This window comes from Emydura macquarii, unplaced genomic scaffold (genome assembly GCF_026122565.2).
Source record: "Emydura macquarii macquarii isolate MOO-44397 ecotype Brisbane River unplaced genomic scaffold, CSIRO-AGI_Emac_v2 contig_113, whole genome shotgun sequence".
NCBI lineage: Eukaryota > Metazoa > Chordata > Testudines > Chelidae > Emydura > Emydura macquarii.
The window spans coordinates 308460-330546 of NW_027130250.1; the positions used below are offsets into that span (position 1 = coordinate 308460).

The 22087-nt window shown below is 39.9% G+C and overlaps 1 protein-coding gene across 1 annotated transcript in view; it reads right to left on the reverse strand.

The window, feature by feature from the left end:
* The window catches only part of UNC5D (unc-5 netrin receptor D), a 135501-nt gene that overhangs the window by 58566 nt on the left and 54848 nt on the right, over positions 1–22087 (reverse strand). Inside the window, exons 4-7 of the mRNA XM_067543707.1 lie at positions 10909–11089; positions 9870–10037; positions 8182–8346; positions 23–55 (exon numbers count right to left, since the gene is read on the reverse strand). Coding sequence (XP_067399808.1) covers positions 23–55; positions 8182–8346; positions 9870–10037; positions 10909–11089 — 547 coding nt within the window. The remainder of the gene's footprint in view (positions 1–22; positions 56–8181; positions 8347–9869; positions 10038–10908; positions 11090–22087) is intronic.

Below are 22087 nucleotides of genomic sequence, written 5' to 3' on the forward strand. Positions count from 1 at the left end.
TACAAGAGAAAAAACAACTTACTTTGGGGTTTTATTTCATGAAGAGGTTTTTTATCTAAAAGAGAGAGACAGACAAAGTTGCACTTAGATACACGTCACGTAAATTTATTATTTCCTATATCACTTTGTCTCGCTCTATAAATGAAACATTTTCTCCTTGTTTGCTGAAAATATGAATTTTTAATGTTGATATTTTTTCCTTCATTGTTTGCAAAGAAATACCTTGGAAGAGTCTTTTTTAAGTCAGTTCTTAGTTGGTTGTTTTAGTTTTTTTGTTACCTGTCCTGGTTTTTATTTATTTATTTATTTTTTATTTTCTCTCACACCCACACTTCATTACTCAACTATAACTCTTGGTGAACTCGGATGAAGTTAGTCAAGAATCATCTATATTTCTCAATATAAGGATGATGTAATGAAAAATATTTAAAGGAAAACTGATTGGTTATTAAATATTTGTTTAGCTTTCAAAAGTACATATGGTGAATATACTCATTATGTAACTATATATGCACACAAATATGACCGTGTGTGTTTATAAGTCTATTATACACTAGTCATTCATACACCAATTATTAATTTCTGTACAGATTTTAGAAATTACAATGCTGGTCTATCTCCCCCACATCCCTCAGCAAGCATTGCATTTTAGGGCTCACTCCTATCATCTTTCACTCATATGAGTAGTCGCATTGAGTTCAGAGAGACTGTTTTTGCATGAGTAACTTTCATTAGGGTTTGTTTGTTTTGTTTTATAAACAGCACATAATTTGTGCAATTTATTGCTGCATGATAAATTGAGGCCAAGAGCTTAGTGGGATTTTAAAAAGACATATGTGTCTAAACTAAAATAGAGGTATGGGTATAAGTCTCTCTCTAGCTGCCTGGCATTGGAAAATCTCCCTCAATAATGAGCTATTCCATAATTTTCCATTATGGGGTTTCTTCATCTGAAACAACTGGTATGAGCCATTGTGAGAGTCAGGTTATCAGTGAATATAATCTGGTATGACAATTCCCACAAACCCACATTGGGACTATTTGTGTGAGAGAAAAGAGGTGGAGGATTGGCCCCTTACTGACACATCAGGCTGACCTCTTTTGGGAACTATGTTAAAACACAGGCATTTCAATGCACGACAAAGGAAAGAAATTGATTACAAGGTGGTTTGTTATTTTTATTGGCAAAAAGGGTCGGAGCTACTATGGCTGAATAAAACTAGTAGGGGAAGTCCACTATTGTTGGTTTTGGATGTTTCATTTTTAAGCCCTGCAATTAAATGCTGAGCCCCTGTGGTAGTTTCCCTTTAAAAAGCTTTCGGATGGGAAATTGGGTACATAAATGGTGAATGAATCACCCATCATTGAATCTGATATGGAAACAAACTGTTCCCTCCTGCAAATACAGATTACAATCTACAGTAGATCTGAATAGAAATGAAATTAATGCAGTGATCTCCTGCTATATAACAGAGCCAGAAGCCATTTGGCTAAACTCAGCAGGGCTGGCTGGCTGAGGTATGGAAAAGCAGAATGTTTTGGTGTTTATGATGCACTGGCAAAGGATGCTTGTAGCATATCTGTTTGTAGACTGGCAAACTTGTGGGCATTGGGGGGGATTAATTTTTCTTAGATAAAACATGTAGCTTTAACACTAGATAATAAAAACATGCACATGTGCACACAATATCCCTCTCACTGGATTCTACATAGAAACCTACCAAGGAAGTTATACAACAGAGAATAATAGTTTGGACTGACCAGTGAAATAAACCAACAAAAAACTGACACATTTAGGAGTGGCTCTAACCAAAGTGATCTGGCAGCTTTGCTTTCACAGCGAAGCAATCTGTTTTTCTCAAGCGTGGTGATGCCATGGAAACCTTTTATAATTAAAAACAGTGTGTCTGTAAAAAAAAACCCAAAATCCACCCTTATTCTGTTCATGAGGGGCAGGAACTCTAATTTTTAGAGGCTGAGAGAAAATGGATTAGTGCATTGCTTCTATACTTGTAATGCTAACCATGTAACATCCATCATGTTGTATCTTTACTTTACAGAATACAGGTGTCCTTTTAGGCAAGAAGGTTAGTAGCAAATGGAGAAATGAACCTTTATTTAGCTGGCATGTGTTTCATTGATTTGCTGCTGTTAGTCTGAAAGCTTGTTGTAGAGGTCACTTCCTCATTGCTAGACTTCATTGGACATTTTGTACCACTGACAGTTTTTCAAAATATAGAATTATTCTGATCTCTCCTAACTACTCTATAAAGTTCTTCACCCTAAACTCCTTCTCCTCATCTACCATGTATGAATTGGGTATTAATATATATTTTCATGTCATGTTCCATGATAGAAAACAAACTTTTTGCAGTTTGGTTATAACTGACTGATCTGTGAATAAAGCCATAACACTCCCCCTGTATGGTATGTTACCATGTTAACACATGCTATGGGATAACTTGGTATGGGTACTTGATTAGACTGCAACACTGGAGGTATTTAAGAGGTGATTAGACCAAAAACCTTGTGGGTTTAGTATACAGAAAAATTCTGCTTTGTTGAAATGGAATAGAATAGATCAAGGAATTTTCCAACATTGTTTGCATAAATAAGTATTATAGAACACATTTAACAAGGTAATTTTAACTTTCCAGATGGTTGAAATGGTTAAACAGTCTGCAATTCATGTGAATTTGGAAAACAAAAAATATTGTATTGCTGAAGACAGGTTGATCAATCATTTGCCAAACACACTCTACATTCCAGCAAACAGCAAAGACAGAAGGTGTGTATCAAAATGACACCAAAAATTAGGACTTGATAAATTCAGCTGCACTTATCATTAGAACTCCTATTAATATGCTAGCCTTGCTCCTTCTACAGTGCCCTGTCAAACATCAACACTCATACTAGTTAGCATTGTGTAAACCTAGCATTGTACTCCTAATAGGAAGGGAAACATGAATTCTGGAATAATACATTTATGTCAAGAGCCAGAATGGGTGTAGACAGGTATGTGGCAAGGGAATTTGAGGGAAAGGTTACTTTCGTTCCCCATTTCTAGCTTTGTTTCTATTAGGCCATGTCCCTGCCAATGCGGCATGTCTATTATCCAAGTCCAGATTTAAATAGAACCTTGCTTCAAAATTCCCTTGGGAGACTCTTCTAGTGTGCATTTGGATCTTACTTCTAGAAATTGTTTCCTGCTATTCAGCCCCAATTTACCATAGCAGTTCAGTCTCCCTTCAGGGTATTTAGACCCCTTAAATAGCTGAGTATATAAATAATATTTGACCTTACTTATTTTAAATGAGAGCTATGTAAGCAACAAGAATGGACATCTTCAGAAAACTATATTCACCGTTTGTCCAAAGTGTGTGTGTTAACATGGTTTGGATTCATTTTTTTTTAAGAGGGAGAGTCCTTAATCTGCTACTTTATTCCTTGTTCCCCCTCAAAGATTTCACATCCCAGTCAGAACCATTGTTTCAGTTGAGAACTGGACTCACAGAATCTCAGAGAAACTAAAGCCAACCAAGAATCAGCTGAGGCTGGGAAGGATGGATGTCTAAGAATGGAAAGATGCTTCCTCTAGATCACTCCCAGCCTCTGCTGTGTGGGATTGATCCAAGAACCTGAGAGTTGATCCCAACTGGTCACTGAAAGTTTCATTTAATGAATGTTCCAGAGGGGTAGCCCTGTTAGTCTGTATACAGCGAAAACAAAGTCCTGTGGCACCTTAAAGACTAAAATTTCTGCAGGCATAAGCTTTCCTGCAGGAGCAATGGGGAAGGTAGATTGTCACTGTTCACACATTTTCACCTTCTAATCAATGGTTGTGAATAGGCCTCATCTACTAACTGAATGGACTTTGCTAACACCTACCCTCCCCATTGTTGTTCCTTACCCTTGGATGTACATATATACCCCCTATTTGATTTTTATTTCTTGAATCTGACCAAGTGGGTTGCAGCCCACGAAAGTGTATGCCGGCAGAAATTAAATTTGTTAGTTTTTAAAAGAGCTACAGGACTCTGGTTATTTAATGAACGAACGTTTCAAAATTCTTTCTAAGGATTAGAACTTTTCCTACTTGGAAAGAATCACTGGGGGCTATGTACTATCTGCAACTTAGGTTTCCAACCTTGCCTTTGTAGGAGTCTATACTTGTTAACCACAGAAATGTTTCAGTTCTATTTTTGCCTCATGAAAGGAACGAAGTTAACAAGTTGTGCCTGAGATAAATAACCTCCAAGAGATTAGTTTTCTGAAGCACTGCACTGCATTTCCCTCAATTCCCTGTGGGAAGTAAAGCAGAGCTGGAAAGGCACATATTGGAACATGAAGGAAAAAAACCAGACACTATAATTGCATCAATTCCTATTAGCTGAGAAAGCAATTATGGCCCTAAAAATAATTTGACATAACTATATACTTACAGCATGACCCATAAAGGCATAATGATATCACACCAAGATGAAAGAAACAAGAGACACTTAATATTTCAGTCTAATTGAACACACACATGGAGATTCAAGTTTTGAAGCAAACATGCTCCCCACTCCCGCCATCCCATCAAAAAAAGGGGAGCAACCTATTTAAAAAACAAAACACAAAATGGGCCAGAGCTGATCTCCGCTCCATTGGTATAAACCTGATTTAACTCCTTTTAAATCAGAGGGAGTCAGTCTCCTTTCTCTTATAAGAGCTTGGAATCATCAACTTTCAGTACAGTTACTCCTTCTATATAATGAGAATACTGAGAACAGACTAGGCCCCAAACTGTGCTTCCTCAGATTTATTGCTATACAACGCCTAGGGATGGTTTCTTATCCGTGTTGGGTGAGCAAATCAGTAGTGTGCAACAAAAGAGAAATCTGCAGTTACTATTTTAAAATTAAATTCCAAAGCACAGATGTATTACTAGTTCAGCGTTTCCTCAGCTGCCTTTTCTCCTTGCAAAGGGAGTAGAACCCATAAGCTATACAATGAGTTTTGCATGAAGTCAAACAATAGATTCCCCCCCCCCCAGGTTAGGCATTATTCAGTGCCAGCCAAGAGTTTAATTCTGATCATTTTAAATAATAGTACTTTTATGTCAATACATGTGTTCTTAATAGTCTTCTACTTTAAACTGATTTTAATTTCAGTAATCTAGTTTGCTTTTCACCATTTGTCCCATTTATTCTTTTCAAAGAACTAGTTCATTTTCACTATCCAAGCTGCACTGAATCCTTTGTTAAATTTCATTTACTTGTGCTCATTGAAATACATGAAATAGAAACCAATTGTTGTTGCGACATGCTCCCAACAATGACAGATTCATTAACTATCCCCACAAACAAAGAAACCCCCAATTTATTCACATACTTTTTTTAAAAAATTACTCCTAATGTTAACCTTCTCCCATCACCATCCAATTTCTCTTTTTAAATGAAGCTTGCATTTGGATCCTAAATTATTTCACAAGTCCTCTTCAAGTCTCTCATTCAAGTTCTTTTTGTATACTATTTTACAGACATTGTAAGTCATAGAATCATAGAACCGTAAGGTTAGAAGGAACTTCAAGGTTCATCTAGTCTAGCCTACTGCCAAGATGCAGGATTTGTTGTGTCTTAAACAATGCGAGACAGATGGCTATTGAGCCTCTTTTTGAAAATCTCCAGTCAAGGAGATTCCACGACTTCCCTAGGCGGTTTGTTTCATTGTCCTACCGTTCTTACAGAAAGTTTCCTCCTGAGATTTAATCTAAATTTGCTATGCTGAAGTTTGAACCCATTGCCTCCTGTCCTGCAATCTGTGGCAAAAGAACAAAAAATTTTCTCCATCTTTTTTATGGCAGCTTTTCAAGTATTTGAAGATCGCTGTCATGTCTTCCTCAGTTTCCTCTTTTCCAAACTAAAGATACCCAGTTCTTTCAGCCTTTGCTCCTACGGCTCGCCTTCTAACCCTTTGATCATCTTTGTCGCTCACCTCTGGATCATTCCATTAGTGGTGGCCCGAATTGGACACTACTTCAGCTGAGGCCTAATCAGAGCCAAGTAGAGTGGTACAATCACCTCCCATGACTTGTATGCTATGCCGCTCTTAAATGCAACCCAAAACTGCATTTGCTTTTTTTTGTAATAGCATCACACTGTTGACTCATGCAAAGTCCTTTTTGCAAAAACACAGATCTGCTTCAGAGGCAGAAGATTTTTGCTATATTACAAACAGTTTTGTTCCCATAACTACTCTCTTTAGTTGATTACTGGGTACAGGAGTGTTTTCTCATGTAAAATTATACAAAATATTGAGTCTATAGAGTCAATGGCTCTTTAAATGTTAAACCACATGGAGGTATTAGAATAAAAGTTGGCAGTGCAGTTTTGCCTGTGATGCCATTAGCCAGATGAGGGAAACGTTCTAAAATGTGTGTTGCAGTAGCACTAATGGACCCCAGTCATGTTTCTGCCAATGGGGGGTTCTAATCAAGCTCTTCTCTAAAACTATTGGCCCTACAGATTTTGGTCTGAATACCATATACAGAGTGTAACAGCAGATGTGTATCAGAGTTTAAGGTAGGTCATTAAGAGAAATGGGAGTCACTTACAAAGCACATTTTCAGTCAATTAACTAAAGTAGCTAAGTGTGAGAGATTCACGCTTCAGACTCTTAGGAGATTTCTGTTCTTTGATATGAAAAATACTCCCACTTGAAGTCTGTCTAGTCTTCAGTTGTTTCTAAGTTTGAGAACTGGGACAGTACAGAGGCGAAGCAACCAGTCCAAGTTTACTGGCTGTATCACCGGTGGGTCCAGGAACAGAATTCAAACAGGACACAGATTTCCTCCTCCATAAAAATGTGTCTGAGGAGAGGCTCTAGTAGCTGAGACCACTGCTTCTACACAAAGCTCCATCCAGCTTTACCAGTATATTTTCTGATGACACACTTATTTAAAACTCCTGGAGTCAATATCACCTATCAGGTGTGGTCCTCGTGAGACACTTGGCTGGCATAGCACTGCGTTTGTGTTCCTGTAACATCTAAGAGGCTCTTACACCAATATTAAAGCAATAATTGACTGTGGACAGTCATGATAGGATTCATCGTAAAAATCTCTTCTGGCAGGGATATTCAGAGACCAGGATACTGATCGCAGCTAGACTGAATGCTCAGAAATCACTGGAATGGCTAAGAAAGGGGAAATTAACCCGTTGGAAAAGCCACACACCAGAGGCCTGTCAGATAACACGCTTATTGATAAAATGATCAGATGCCCCAGTCAGAATCTGTTCCCCATTGTACTGGGCACTGTACAAACCACAGAGAGACTATATCCTTGCCCTGAGATCATGAAACCACCACAAAAATGTAAGTCCATTTATCAAGCACTGGTATTTGTTATACACTCTGGACAAATTTAACCTCCCTTCAGGAGAAGAGCTGCTTTACACACTATCATGATAACTCTAGAAGACATCTCTCTACCTCCATCTCTAATGCCTAAATGTGGGATAGGTACTGGTATTATACCGCACAGCATCAGTGGAGGGAATCATATGCAGCTTCCTGAAGTGAAAAAGAGGTTTCCTTTACCTTTCTAGTGAAACTTCCTAAAAGCTGTAGGTTTTTACTGGACACTTTCTGGAAAGGATTGATCTGTGAGAAACATCCAGATACTACTACTAGTGAGGAAGGCCATACAACAGCTGGCAAGATTCATGTTGGTGCCTCATCCATTCAATCCCCAGAAATGGTGGAAAGCTAAAGAATGAGCCAATACTGTGAGATACATTTCACTGGGGCCAAAGTTTTACACAAAAATAATTTTACATGGTTCCCCAGAATCACCTGGTGCTGTACAGGTGAGGTTACATTTCCTAAACCCTGATAAATTATTCACTTTGGGCCTATCCTTAAAGGCCCTTGAAGCCAGATTGAGTCTTATAATTGACTCCAGGGGAGTTTGCCTCAGGCCATAATGAAGAGCCAAGAGTCAAGTGAATTTCAAGTAGGCAGATCATTTTCAGGGAGTTTTATAGTCCAACTTCTGTCAGGATTTCGGCCATGAGACCCTTAAAGACATGAATGAGTGTCATGGTGTTGCATTTTAGAGCCCAATACTATTTCATATCTTTTGGAAGGCAATGCCTTCTGATACTTGGTAATGCAAAGGGTCACTGTCACATCACCTACCTTGAATGCAAAGCCCTTCGGTGCAATTCTCAGATTCTTGACTCAAACCCTCACAGAATTTTCCTCCGTTTCTTGGAGGTGGAGCTGTACATTCCCGAATTCTCAGATGCTCACATTCTGGGCTGCAGACTGACCATTCGCTCCACATCTCCCAACCACCATCCACTAAACAGGAAGAAAAATACACATGATCAGTCTGTGTTATGACCAACTGGTGATATCAGACTGCACTGAACTCCACCTGCTCTGCTGGTTATTCAGGTGGTGTTCAGGATTACTTTTAAAGAAACATGAGTTCCCTACTCCCCTGATGTCTCAGCAACTGGAGCACACACCATCCAGTTCGAGATGTGTGAATAGAAGATGAGATCTCTCTCTCTGGCTAAGACCTACAGAATACTGATTTTAAGAATGCAGGAATGGTCTACTGACATGTATCTAGCACCTATTATCCAGAAAGAGCCTAAAGATCTTTAGGATTCTAATTTTCTTTTCTCCCAAATTATACATCCAGATATTCATCATTGAAACAGCCACTTCTTGTGTGGAACACTGCAGCTTTCTATACAGAGCCCAACACCAATACATAGCAGTTCAGGGCAGAAAGTAAAGGGAAGCACCTACAACCAATTAAAAACTGCAGGAGGGAATCGGATAGACATTTCTTTGTAATGCAGCTATTAGCCTGTCGTGTTCATCCAAAATTCAGTTCCAAGGGGCTGGCGTGTGAAGGCTTCACACAGCCCTAGAGCAGAAACAGTGTTGACATTTACAAAGAAAGCATAGATGGCTTTGGTGGCCTCTCAATGCCCTGAGTGAGAGCGAGGATCAGGAGGTCTTTGGGTTATCTGTAGCTCTCTCCACCCGCACTCACACCTTAACAGCATTCCGCACTCCCCTGTCTACACTTCTCATGCATAAATCGGGGGGAGAAGAGTCAGGTGACCACAGGCACTTAAAATTCTTTTAAAATCCCAAATCAGTATATACTGGGTCCAAAGACCATAAAAGTGAATGGAGAAACTCCCACCAATTCCAATGAGGTTAGGATCAAGCCCAATGAAAATACCCCATTTTAAAATTACACAGACACCCGGTTTTGTTTATCCAGATGCATTGGACAGCCTCACTCCCCAAAATCAGTCAGACCGTGTCTTAGGCGAGGAAGAAGAAATACAGTGTATCAAGGGACACAACTATGCTTCAGTGATACACTTTTTATATCCAGCTCAGGTTAAATGCATTTGAAAGCAAAGCATTTGCAAACCAAAGCGTCCTTTGTTTATTCATTATATCCTGAGCTCAGGGTTTTGTGTTTCTCCTGCTAAAGTTACCAACATCACTAAGCCTTAAATCCAGGAGGTAAGGAATGGAATGCTGTGCCTAATTTTAAAGGGGACCAGTCCTTTAATGGGTGGAGACCTCTCTTTAGATCACAACAATCCCTGTTGAGTGCATAAGCACCCAAGTGAATTCACTAGACACCAAGAATCCTACCAGATCTGGCCACAGATGCTTATAACTTCTACCATTGTACAAAAAGATAAATATGAACTCTGGTCTAAACAAATGCCTTCCCAGTTCCCCACTGATCCCAGTGGCTCTGCATAGCACAGGTAACCACCGAGCACTTCGGACAGAGAGAACGCTCTCGGTGTGACATTTAAAGTTAGACTTGGATATCTCACCAGGGCACAGCGAAGTGCAGGTAATTTTCTGCACTGACATTCCCTCACAAAAAGCACCCCCGTTGAGCGGAGCAGGGTTGGTACAGGTCCGTGATCGCTTCTGCCATCCTCGGCCACACCGCACATTACAGTTAGACCACTCAGTCCATGACGACCAGCCTCCATTCACTGCAACACACATGCATGGAATTACGGATGGCACGGTAAGACTTAAGCATCAAGTCTTCATTTCAGAAACCTTTTGTTCCCAGCTTTCTTTTGTATGTGCTCTGCAAGGTAAATTCCAAGCCCAAACAGGGGCACCACCACCTAAATAGCATCAGGACGCAATTACATAAAGGACGCGGTGTCAAAGAACTGCTGTGTTTGCCTGGGGTTGGTTTATATGCCAGAAGGTGTAATGACAGACAGTAAGACTCTGAAGGGAATGTAGAGGCAGGCACCTCAATTCTCTTCCAACATGCTTCATTTAAAGGATAAACATAATCATTTTAAGAACAAGTAATGGTTTAAGCAGGCCTCTGGTTTCATCAATAAAATGTCACTCTCCAGTTTAATCAACACTGTACGCAGCAGGGAGTGGTGAAAATGAATGTTTCTGCTTCATCCGCCAGTGCCACACGACATTTAGAGCTGTTAACAAGTGTTTGCGTAACACTACATAGGTCTAACGAAGGGAAGCACTTGAACGCACGGCTATTCAGAAAGGTATTGAGACGGGTGCTTTCCTGAATCAGGGCCTAAAAGCACACTGTGTAAAGCTTATTTATTTGACCAGGCTTCTAAGTGGACCTTATTAACAAGTGGAATGAGGCGTTTTTATTATTTGTACAGTGGTAGTGCCTAGGAGCCCTCAGACAAGGACCCCATTGTGCTAAGGATTGAACAAATCAACATGAGCCTGAGGTTAAGGCTCTCAGGACTGGGCATTGTTATCACAGGGAAGAGGGACAAGGGGTCAACTAACTGATTTGTAACCAGTGGCGGTTATTGATGCAAAGAACCCAGGCAGTAAATGTTGTTCCATGTCTCCACTGACCATATACCACAACTGTTGCAGACATGCTCCTTCTCTTGGCCACTATGTTGGTGGCCATGCAGGTGTAGTTCCCGGAATCAGATAGACGAGCCTGGCGGATGATCAGGTTGTGATCTGCTCTGGTGTCGATGTTCTCATCTTGGTTGGAATCAATGGGCTCCTCATTCTTAAGCCATTCCACCTGGTGGGTAAGGAGATGAGAAAAGAATGAAGCGGGAGAGCTGGAGAGAAAGATCAACAGTGAAAACACCACCACAGTCCAGAGGGTAGTTATTATTAGTAAATGTGTCTTATGGTCGCACCCAAAAACCCCAATTAGGATCTGGCCCCATTGTGCTGGGTGAGGCACCAACATAGGAAAGAATTCCCCCACTGAAAGTTTACAATGTAAAGCTGTGAAAAGATGAAGGGGCTAGGGGAAATCAACACAAGCAAATGAATGTGGTACAGAATTGGCACAGTTTTGTAAGTAACGTGGATTGCATGGGGAGGTTGTGGTGTTTGTTTGGGGGTAGAGGTAGGGAGGAGAGCAAGGGAAAGGATAAAATTGTTTCAGCCAATTGTCTTTGAGTGGATGATGGTTGGCAAGCTGGCAGATGCTGAAAGAGACCCAGTATTTCCAGTTTAACTTTGTCCCCAACCTTTAAGAAGAGAGGCTTAAGATGAAATCTGATTAACTGATTTCTCTTCTACCTGACTACCTAATCTATAGTGCACATTCTATTTCCTCTACAATTGTTAATTCATTCAATTGTCATATTTAGGAGCATCTTGCTGGCTTCCCTAGGGGAGTGGAATAAAATCAAGAACTACACAGCAAAACCAAATCCCCAGCCAAGAAATGTTAATTTTCAGGTGTGGATGAAAGTACCTCTTTCCTGCCCTGGGGATTTGTTATCAAAACCATTTATTGGGCTGCTGGTTCCTTGGGCCAGTGAAGCATTGGTTGGGTAGAAGGGGTTTGTTTGCACCAATGAAGCTCAATGGAGTTGGGAGGAGAGACCTACTGGGACTTCAGAGAAGAGCCATAGTGGGGAGGGGTGTAGAGTCCACTGAGGATCACCAGAGGTGGAATCTGTCAGTTCTGCTTCTGTCTGAAAGCTGAAAAGGTAGGGTAACTGCTCCTCTTTTTGTAACCCCAGAGGGAGGGTGAAAGTGGTCGAAATGAGGGTTCCTCAGAATCCTGACTTGAGGAAACTTCACGTTTAACTCAAGTAAGGAAGAAAATTTCCAACTGATTCCAAAGGGGGGGGATGGAAATGATAAAACAAAAAGTATATAGCACTTTACATGTTCCATGTAAATACGTTAACCCTTAGGCAGTAGGTGGGCGGGCATTATCATCTTCACTTTTCTGTCTCGACTTCTTCATCGGTGAAGTATCTTGCCCCAGATCACACAGAGTCAGTGGAAAAACCCAGGAGCTGCTGACTCCTAACACTTGTTTTCATTCCTCCAGACCACATTGTCTTTCTAAAAGCCAGGAAGTTGTTGGTATTTATTGGCAATGATTGTTACATAAACTATACTTCCAATGACTTCTATAGTTAACTGGTCCAAAACATCTCTGAATGACCCAGAAAATTGACTTGCAAGTCACTTCTCCACTTGGAATGCTTGACTGACATAATTTAAGGCCTGGTGAATTGGTATTACAAAATTGAGAAACTAAAAACTCTAGAAACAGAATCTTTAGACCCTTTTAAGAGTCTACACAAGTGTCATTTTTATAGACAGACTTCAACAAGATTTTTTAGACAGACTTCAAGATGATATGGCAGTACCCTGAAGTCAAATACCTCAGTTGGGAACTTGTGGAAGGACTTGCAACTTGATGTAATGAGCTTATGGATTTGCAGGCTACAGGCATTCATTAGCACACTGTTCTGTGCAGATGGTCTGCAATTTGTAGATTTTCCAGTTTATAAACAAATCTGCAAAAGCAGACCATCAAAGCCAATTAGATTTCATGCCAGACAGCAGGTTCCTCTTCCAGTACCATTAGTCATTTTGGTTAGCTAGGGACAGAAGGTGTGCAACTGACAGACCCATAGTACCTAACATCTCTGCAACATGGCACAGTCAGATGGGAGCCAGCCTTGGGAGGGGGGGGGTTATGGCAATATGATACCCTTATATGAAATATATTGACTAATGTACAGGTCTGTTAAATAAGGCACTAGATGCACATGAGTCATGTCATATTTAACACACAACATTCAAACTTGGTGTACATTTCCTCCCCTATTTTTAACATAGGCTATTTGACAAAAAAGAACTCACAGCAAAATGAGTTAGATACATGGCTAAGTTTAGCATTCTAAACACTTTATGTATCTAATGCTCCTGGCTCCATAGCTTCAGTTTTGAATTTTGTGTTTCAAACCTTACCTTTTAACATTTTTCCTTGATGTCTTTCATGGAAACTCGAGGACAGTTTCTGGGCCATGTACTTGTATGTTGCATTTGAGACCAAACTGAATGTTTAGAGAGAAGCGACACAATACTCCATGTTCGGTCTTGACTTACGGTGTCTATAGCTATGTAATTCCAATCATCAGTCCCCACTTGAATTTATTCTCCCTGGTGTTTCTGCTGACATCTATCCCTGAATAGAATAACCTCCCTTTTACTCTGCACCAGTACCTAATCATTAAGGCTCAAGTTCTGGCCTGCTCATTTTATTAGGATCCCACAGGATGTGTAAGCAGTATTTGAACCTACCTGGGAAAGCGTCTTCCTCGTTTTTAGCTTTAGGGCTATCCTCCCTTATTTTACCACTTAGAGATTTGATTATACTCTTCCTGCCTTGATGACAATTCTTTAGATGTATTTACACAGATTTACTACATTTCCCTTTAGTCTGGGCGAGGTAGGAAAACAAGTGAATAGAAATCCACCTACTATACATTTTCCTCCATCCACTTAATTTTAACACTTGCTATCAGACTATGCCTCAAAGAAACTAGGAATCCAAGTTAAATGGTGGAACTGCCGCACCAGAACAAGTCAAGTGACAGAAATCCAGTGGCCACAGTCAGAACTATATTCACTCTGTGCCAGGCAATGACAATCATGGCTTGTAATATTAAGTGAAATGACAAACATGAATAGCGATAGTGCAGTCCGGAGTTTGTGATTTTACAGCTACATATATTTTACATTTTGACTCACCGGATCAATTTTTTTTTAGTTCCTGTTACAGCAGCACTTTTGGATCTCATGCTATTTTTCCTCTAGACAACTCAATATTTTCCAGGAGAGAATGAGCATGAGAGCGCTGTGATCCATTGTTTACTGAGCCTGAGATCGCAAGGCATCGTCAATGAAAAATGTTTACATTAATGCAAAGCATTTAAAAGAATGATGATCAGTGTGAAGGGAGAACATTAAACAGACTGAACATAAACGTGAAAGCACTGAGAGGTGTGCAACCAAAAGATGATTTGTAGGTGAGGGCTTTGCTTTTTATCTGCATGTTTGACAGCACTGTAATTCTCCTCACTAATCCCAGCCACCACTGCAATACCCCTTTCTCCTAGAAAAGTACTGTTTTTCAACCTGGAAGGTGCCTCTGCCACATCTGATTAATACTTCTAAAGCAGCAGGAGTTTAGAATTCCATTTTTTAAAGGATGAACTGATACATTGGCTTTATTTTACCATTTTCAGTGATCTAGAGTCCTTTAAGGTAACTTCTCCACAAAGGACACAAAGCAAAAAGTGTGGTAATTAACACATTTCCATATCCAAATAAAACACTAACTCTGAATGTTTAACCTGGGATCTCTGAAGAGTGGACTTAAAATTAATTAGCATTTACTGTTCCTTGCTGTATCATCAGTGGATGTCATGCAATTGCTTATAGTTTGCTGAAAATAGCTGCCTTTAAGGATTAGACTGTCTGAAAATCTTTAATGCTTGAATCATGAACTAAGTTTCAGAATGACTGTCTATAATGCAACTTAAATGCAACTTTATATATATAAAGAGATGCTTTTTTCAGAAGTCATGCCTGATCAGAATTAAAATGTTCTGATCAGTTTCCAAAGGATAATCATGTAATGATCTACAAAAGAAATGCAGGGGCAGATATGGATTAACTCAGCTTCTCTGTATTGGGTGACAGGATGAATTAGCATAATCATACATTTGTTCCAATTACAGAAGGCAATTATCAGAGACCAGCTCATAGCACTATCAAAATGAAATCAGTTAAGCACAGCATCTCTCAGGTAGATTGTAATGGGAGTTTGTCTTGAAAATAACTAAGAGTACACTAACTAAAAAGCTCATCCATCTTTCTGTTTATTGAAAATATACACCATAAAAATATTTCAATGCCAACTTCATTTCAGACACAAAACCACCATGTGAGGTGCTTTATGTGATGAAGCATAATAATGCTTAGCCTGCACAAAAATTTAATCAAATTAATATATGCATATGAATCTTATTTAAATATGTACCCATATAAATATTATGGATGCGCATCTTCCAGTTTCCAGATTGCAAATTCAAAATACGCTAGGGACTTGTAAATGTCCACCAGAATATTGATGAAGGTAGGAATACAGATGAGGTAGACATGGCTGAGAAGAACTGAGAAAAGTTGTGACTCCCTTTAAACCCTATCCTTTTTGAAGGAGCTTCCCATGAGTGAGATGGCAAAAAATCCTACAGACCAAAATCCTCAGCTGGTTTAAAAACTGATGCAAACATCACTGAAGTCATTGGGGGGACTTTCTGCTGGCTTCAAAGGGCACTGGATTGGGCCCTTAAACAGTCAGACCTTTTCACTTCAATGAACTATGCCAATTTACACCCAGGGAGCTCGGTTCTCCTTAGAGGAATTTAAGATGGTGATGCAGACAAAAGTTTTTTGCAATCCTCATTTAAGAGGTTATTTACAGTCCAGGGTGGTGTGACAGTCCAGACCGGATGGCTACCGGAGAGTGCGAGAAGGCCGCTATATTAGCCCCAGGATCAATAAGTCCTTTCCCCTGGTAGCAGAGCAGGGGTTACTCCCAGTTAATTAATACACCTGGAGCCAATCAAGGCCCTGCCCAGGACTTGTTAAAAAGCCTCCACTCCAGAGAAAGGATATGGTTGGAGTTGTGGGAGTGAAGCAAGCTACCAGAGTGTGAGAGCAGGCAAGATGCTGTCAAGAGCCAGGAGGGTTTAGGAGAAGGAGCAGAACGCTGGCAGGAGATGACTCTGCAGGTACAAAGACTGGGGGAAGGAAAAACCCTGCCCGAAGAGGGCAAAGGACCTTTCCCAGGCCTGGAAGCCTAAGGGAGGAAATCCTGCCAGAAAGGCAAGATTGAACTGAACATTTGATTTGGCCACTATCATGCCCATGGGGCTGTCAGAGATCAAGAACCTTCCCTGGCAAGAAGGCCAGGAAAGGGCCCCTGTCCGAGCAGGGTACGGACATTAAATCAAGGGGCACAGGGAAATAACCCGGGGAAGCTAGCAGCTTTCCTGAAGCCACAGCACGAGGCTGCTGCTTGTAGGGGCCCTGGGTTGGGGCCCGGAGTCGAGGGTGGGTCCGGCCCCTCTCCCCCCAATCTTCCACCTGTTATTTATTGGAGGGGCAAAAACCCCACCGAAGAGACAAGGATCTAAGAGAACCAGTAGCAGGACTGGGAGCCAACACGGAGCAGCCATCTTAGAGCAGCTGCATTACCCTCACCCACCATTAGAGGGTGGAAGAAACACTAAGGGGTGAAGCAGTTCCCTGACCTACCACTAGAAGGAAGCGCTGGACCCACTGAGGTAGAGGAAGAGCTGTGTCACAGTGGAGACTGGATGTTTTTGTGTCAGCTTAAGTAGCTACTTCATGGGTTTTCATGGTGGGTTTTCATCTGAAAAAGATGCAGGTTTGGGAAGTTTTATATTCAGAAATCTTTATTGAACTATATTGCTTCATTCGATACACTGTAAGCTCTTTGGGGCAGGGACAAACTTTTCTTTACATGCTTGATGATGCTTAGCATAATGGGTCCATGATTAGGTGCCACTACAATTCACATAAATAATTTCCATTGGGCTACCTTGTAATTTCAGAAATAGTTAAACTGTATATAATTCCATAAAATGGGCACTTTAAAAACAGCCTCCAGATTATGAAAACAAATTTATAAATACCTAATTTACATTTTTTTTTTTTTGTATTTCATTCAGCTTGGACAATAATAGAATGATCAGTTTCCCTTGTTAGGGTTATTTCCCCACTCTTGTTGCTAAGCACTGTCCCCCACCTTGCCATATTCCAGTTTTACAGCATTTCAGGGGACAATTTTTACGATTGGCACAGGAAGAAATAAAATCTACTAAAATAAAAATGTTTTCATTGGTTGCCACCTGCCACTGTCACCTCCAAGTTTTAAATTTTAAGCCAAATCTCCATCGTGAGTTTTAAATCAGATAGTGACATATCCCTTCTACAGCAATTACTAGAGCTTATTCACTTGCAGGACTGACTGATATGTCTGGATTTTTTGTTCTCTCTAGTGTATCTTTTTGATAATATATAGACGTTTAATAACCCCCAAGAACAATGCAGACTTGAAGTCCTTTGGGCACAAATGATAATTTTATAGGTCAGCACACAAAAGACCTTAGTACCCCTGCATTTAGATTAAACTATCCTGCCCTTTTTACCTACAGCATCCGACTCTCATGTGGTCAATAACCAGAGTACACATATATCAGAGATAATATAGTTAGAATGTCAGCTCCCCTTGAAGAGAGAATCAATTGCCTTCTGGATGCAAGATAAACGCTGTGTGATCTTAAGATGGGAAAGGTCAACATCTGGCTAATAGCTGCAACAATATTTCCTATTACCTTGTCACTGTGCAGTTTTCTAAATGTTCTCATTTCTAAATTGGGAAAATTACTAAATACTCCTGTAACTTTCTCTTATCAATTAAGCCAACACCATCGCTGCATCAAGTAATTATGAAACAAGTCATCATGTGCATCTTCTGAAAAGAAAAGTTCCACTCTATTCCTTACCATTGTTCTGGGAATCTTACCCTCAAACCTTTCCCCAAACTCCATCTTTTGTAGTTTTCCCAAAAGGTCACCAAATTCAGGCTATTTCCGACGAAGGGGATGAACCAAGTTGCGGAGTCCCACTCGATCTGGCTTGACAGCCCTTGCTGACTGCACAGTTTCAATGGGTGAGCATAGGTACAGCAGGTGCTCAGTAATTAGAGCTTCAAGGAGACCCATCAGGCCTCTGTCAGTTTCATTGTGTTTTCTTTTAATCTAAAAATCTAAACTGTATGAAAACCTCCAGCTAACAAGTTATTGTAGGTTAATAAAGTTTACTAGATCCAGCCTATTCACGTCTACCTTTATGATCACATGGTTATTTTAGCAATACAACCAAAAGGCAATTGCCAATTGCTAGCATAGTATTGGGTCAGCTATACCTACTGTGTTGTCTAAATTCATTCATGGAGGAATACTGTTACCAAAATTGATTGATCATGGTGCCATCACGCTGTTCGGGTAAGCATATTTTTCTCATTAGATTGAATGTTTAAATCTCATTACAAAAATCTGATGTGCCAACTCATAAATCAGACTGGGCTTTTGTCTGAAATGCAGGGGGATGGTGCAGGAACCTTGTCTCCGGAAAGATGTACGGTTTGGTGCAATAGTGAGCATTATAAAAGGCAAGTGCATGCGTAGGTGTTGTCCTACGCAGTCAATTTTCTTTATATTTGCCCTTTAACTGGCCCACACTGATTGCATTTTCTAAGAAAATGCAAAGGATGGTGATGTTCTGACAACATGCCATGGCTGCTTGCATCTCCCCAGCTCAGATACTGTTACACCCTCTTCATAATGACTTATTTACCATTATACAGTCAAGGTTCTGAAGTGTAGCACCAAAAATGAATGCACCTGGAATTTTCCAAATGGACTGGAATTAGGGAGCTTGGGAGGGGGCAAAAGAAATCAAAGACAACAGTAAATATTTTCCAACATTGTGACCTGTTTGCTCATCTTTAGTTGCAGAGCTCAGGATAGGGGGGCTTGCAGTGTTGACTAAACCATGCCATTTAGGATGCTATTCTGTAGGTGCAGGACAATCAAATTTGAAAGTAAAGATTCAGCTTATTGGCACCTCTCCTTTTGCAGGAAGAATCCCATTTTAATTGGAATTCCATGCCTTTCCTTCATGTAAATATGACAGCACTAACAAAACCCAAAATGATTGTGGGTTTATAGGATACCTTTTCCAGTAAGGCAATGCTCATGGATCATTTGACTTCAATTATTTTCTGGTGAGCAAGAAATAAGTCCCCTGACTGTAGCTCAGGTAAATATGGGAACAAATTAGCTGAGGCTCTTTGGTGCCTTTTTTTCATCTAGATAACCCGCAAACTAAAGATCTATAGCAATTCATAGACCTTATTTTAAGGGTGTGGAATGTGTACTGCAAGTACATTTCTTGATACTGTGAATCAAGATGGTTTGAAAGATAAACAAATAGATCAAGGCTTCAGAGATATTGTTCCTAGTGCTACTAGTTGGACTTGTATCTGTTTTTCAATGCACAGGCATTTACAAGGTAATTATAAATGTAGCTGACAAACATTTTTAGATAAGATTGGAGGGGGTGTTCTTTGAAGTGTTTTGCAAATGTCATCCAGATATGCAATATTTCCTTTTTACCAAGATCTGGGAGATAAAAGAATCACAGAACACACAGTAATTGAAACCAAAAGCTATAAACAAAGATTGCAGCGTTCTTTTCTTTTATCTGTTTGCAATCAAACATTACGATGAGGCATTAAGGAAAAAAACAAAAAAATGCAATTCCTACCCTCCTCACTTTATTTCCTTCCAACCCAGTTTATGTCCTTCAAGAAAATAAAGGCCTAATCCTGTGAACAATTGCTACCCCGTGTAGTGCTCAGATACCACTGCGATGAATACGGTGAAAAGATTCTGAATAGAATAGAATCTTGTATGTTTTTATGAATTTCAACAGGAATTCTTCTGTAGTAATTGTCACCCCTCAGTATTAGCTGCACCGTGGACCACTTTCTGGTCTCAGAGCATTTCCTCTCCTGAGGTAGAATTCCCCAATTCTCCCCCTGAGACTGGACCCTGGGTACTGCCCCTGTATCATCTATGCTTATCTAGCAGGCCCAACTGAGTTTGGCACCTACCATTCTGCCCTTTGGGAATCTGTGACTCAACAGCCTTCTTTAACCCACAGTATTTTTATTTTGCAGTTGAAACTAAGCATTTAGATTAAAAGGTTTTACAACAATAATCCACATGCATGTTTATCCCCTGATTGTAGCCTAGGCACGGGAAACCTTCTTCAAAAAATTCTAGTGGGTCCTGTGTGTCTATCTAGTTCCCTCAAAGAATTACCTCCCATCTTCAGAAAATGTTCTTTTTAAACTATTACTGTCCTTTTGATCTTCTGATTCCCAGGCCTTGTCCATGCTTATCAAATCCAGTTTTGTAATTTGGCTGGAGCCAGGAGGTAAAATTTTGAAAGTTAGTAGTTCAGACATGGTCTCAACCATTTTTGTGTGTTTAAAAGACTAGCTTATTTTAAGTCATGGTTTCCCTTCCTGTTTGTTTTTCTTGACATCTAGCCTCCTATTAAACTGAACCAACATATTTACACTGTAAACATCCCAGGAACCAGGTCAACATACAGTTATTCATAAATTACAAAGCAGCGCCAGTATCTACTGGAGCAACCACTATGCATGCTTGTGTTTGCAGGATCAGGTGCTAAAACAGTATAAGCAAACAAGAGTAATCTCTATAGTTAGGATATCAAAACACATCATGAATAGGAACCACTGACCCTGTTAAATGAAGAAAAAGTTATCAACTCCAAATTTTTATCAGAACCATCAACTTGATTTCATAGGTCATGAACTTTGGATGATTTAGATGCCATACAAGTTTTCAGAGTCAACATTGAAAATAAGTACCTTTTTCCGCTTAACTTTTTAATAGTTTATTTTATTTTCTGGCAAAGCCACCACCTAATCTCTATAAAATTCATTCCTTCAACAGCTTGTTGCTTGTGTATCCTTAGTGATATGAAAACACATTAAAATAGTAATACAACATGATAAACCTTTTATTTTTCTATCACCCTCAAAGTGGAAACTATTTGAAATTTACAACCAAGTTCTACTTTTGATTCCCCTGCCTTGCAGCTAGTGTCATCATTACACTTCCACAAAGAGCACATGTAAGACATTCTGATTAATTAGCATCACACTCATTTTCCACACATTTTTAAAGAGCTATAAAAAGTGCAAGGCAGTGAAGCAGCAAGCCCATTATCTGGATCATCCAATATTGTTAAGAACTGGATGGACTGGGAGACAAAGCATCTTTTCAGCAGTGAGATGGATCAAATTTAACATTTAAAATTTACTCTAACAAAGCAGGATTAAGCAGTGATTGTTTTTACCATGACTTTAAACATAATAGTCATAGGTTTAAGGCTTGAGATTGGGACTTGTTGCTGCACCATTCGAGTCAAATATTACTATTACCTATACAGAGCACTTCATGAAGGAGGTGAATGTCATTATCCCCATGTGGAAGCGGGGGAAATTGAGACATAGGAAAGTTAAATGACTTGCCTAGCAGACTAGTGGTAGAGCCTCAAACAGAACTCCGGTCTCCTGAGTCCAAGTCCAGCGTCCTAAGCACAAGGCACACTGCCTCATTTTTCTATTCAATGGCAGCAGGCCTGCACTCTGGTCAGCGTTTGTTTTCTCAGTGGATTCTGTTTTCTCAAAGTGTGAGCGTGAGAAGCTTAAACTACTTAGATTCACATTTTCATTTGATTCTGCTTTTTCTTAGAATCCTAGCAATCTTTCTGAAGTTTTCTTATGAAGCCCACATGTTCATTAAGTAGTAATATTTATTCAGATGGTTGACATACAGATACTGACAGTTCAGAAACAGGATTGTTAACTCCAGCACTCTGTAGCATCATGGTCAGTGTACAGGAACCAGAGGCGATAAATTACATTTTTGGTTGTTTGTGTGGCCCCTTATTCTTGATTAGAATAGCAACTTCAATGCTTCTGCAGTGAGTACAATAGGACAAGGGACTATATATGTATTCTCAGTTGTGGTTTAACCATTACGGTGCCTGATATAGT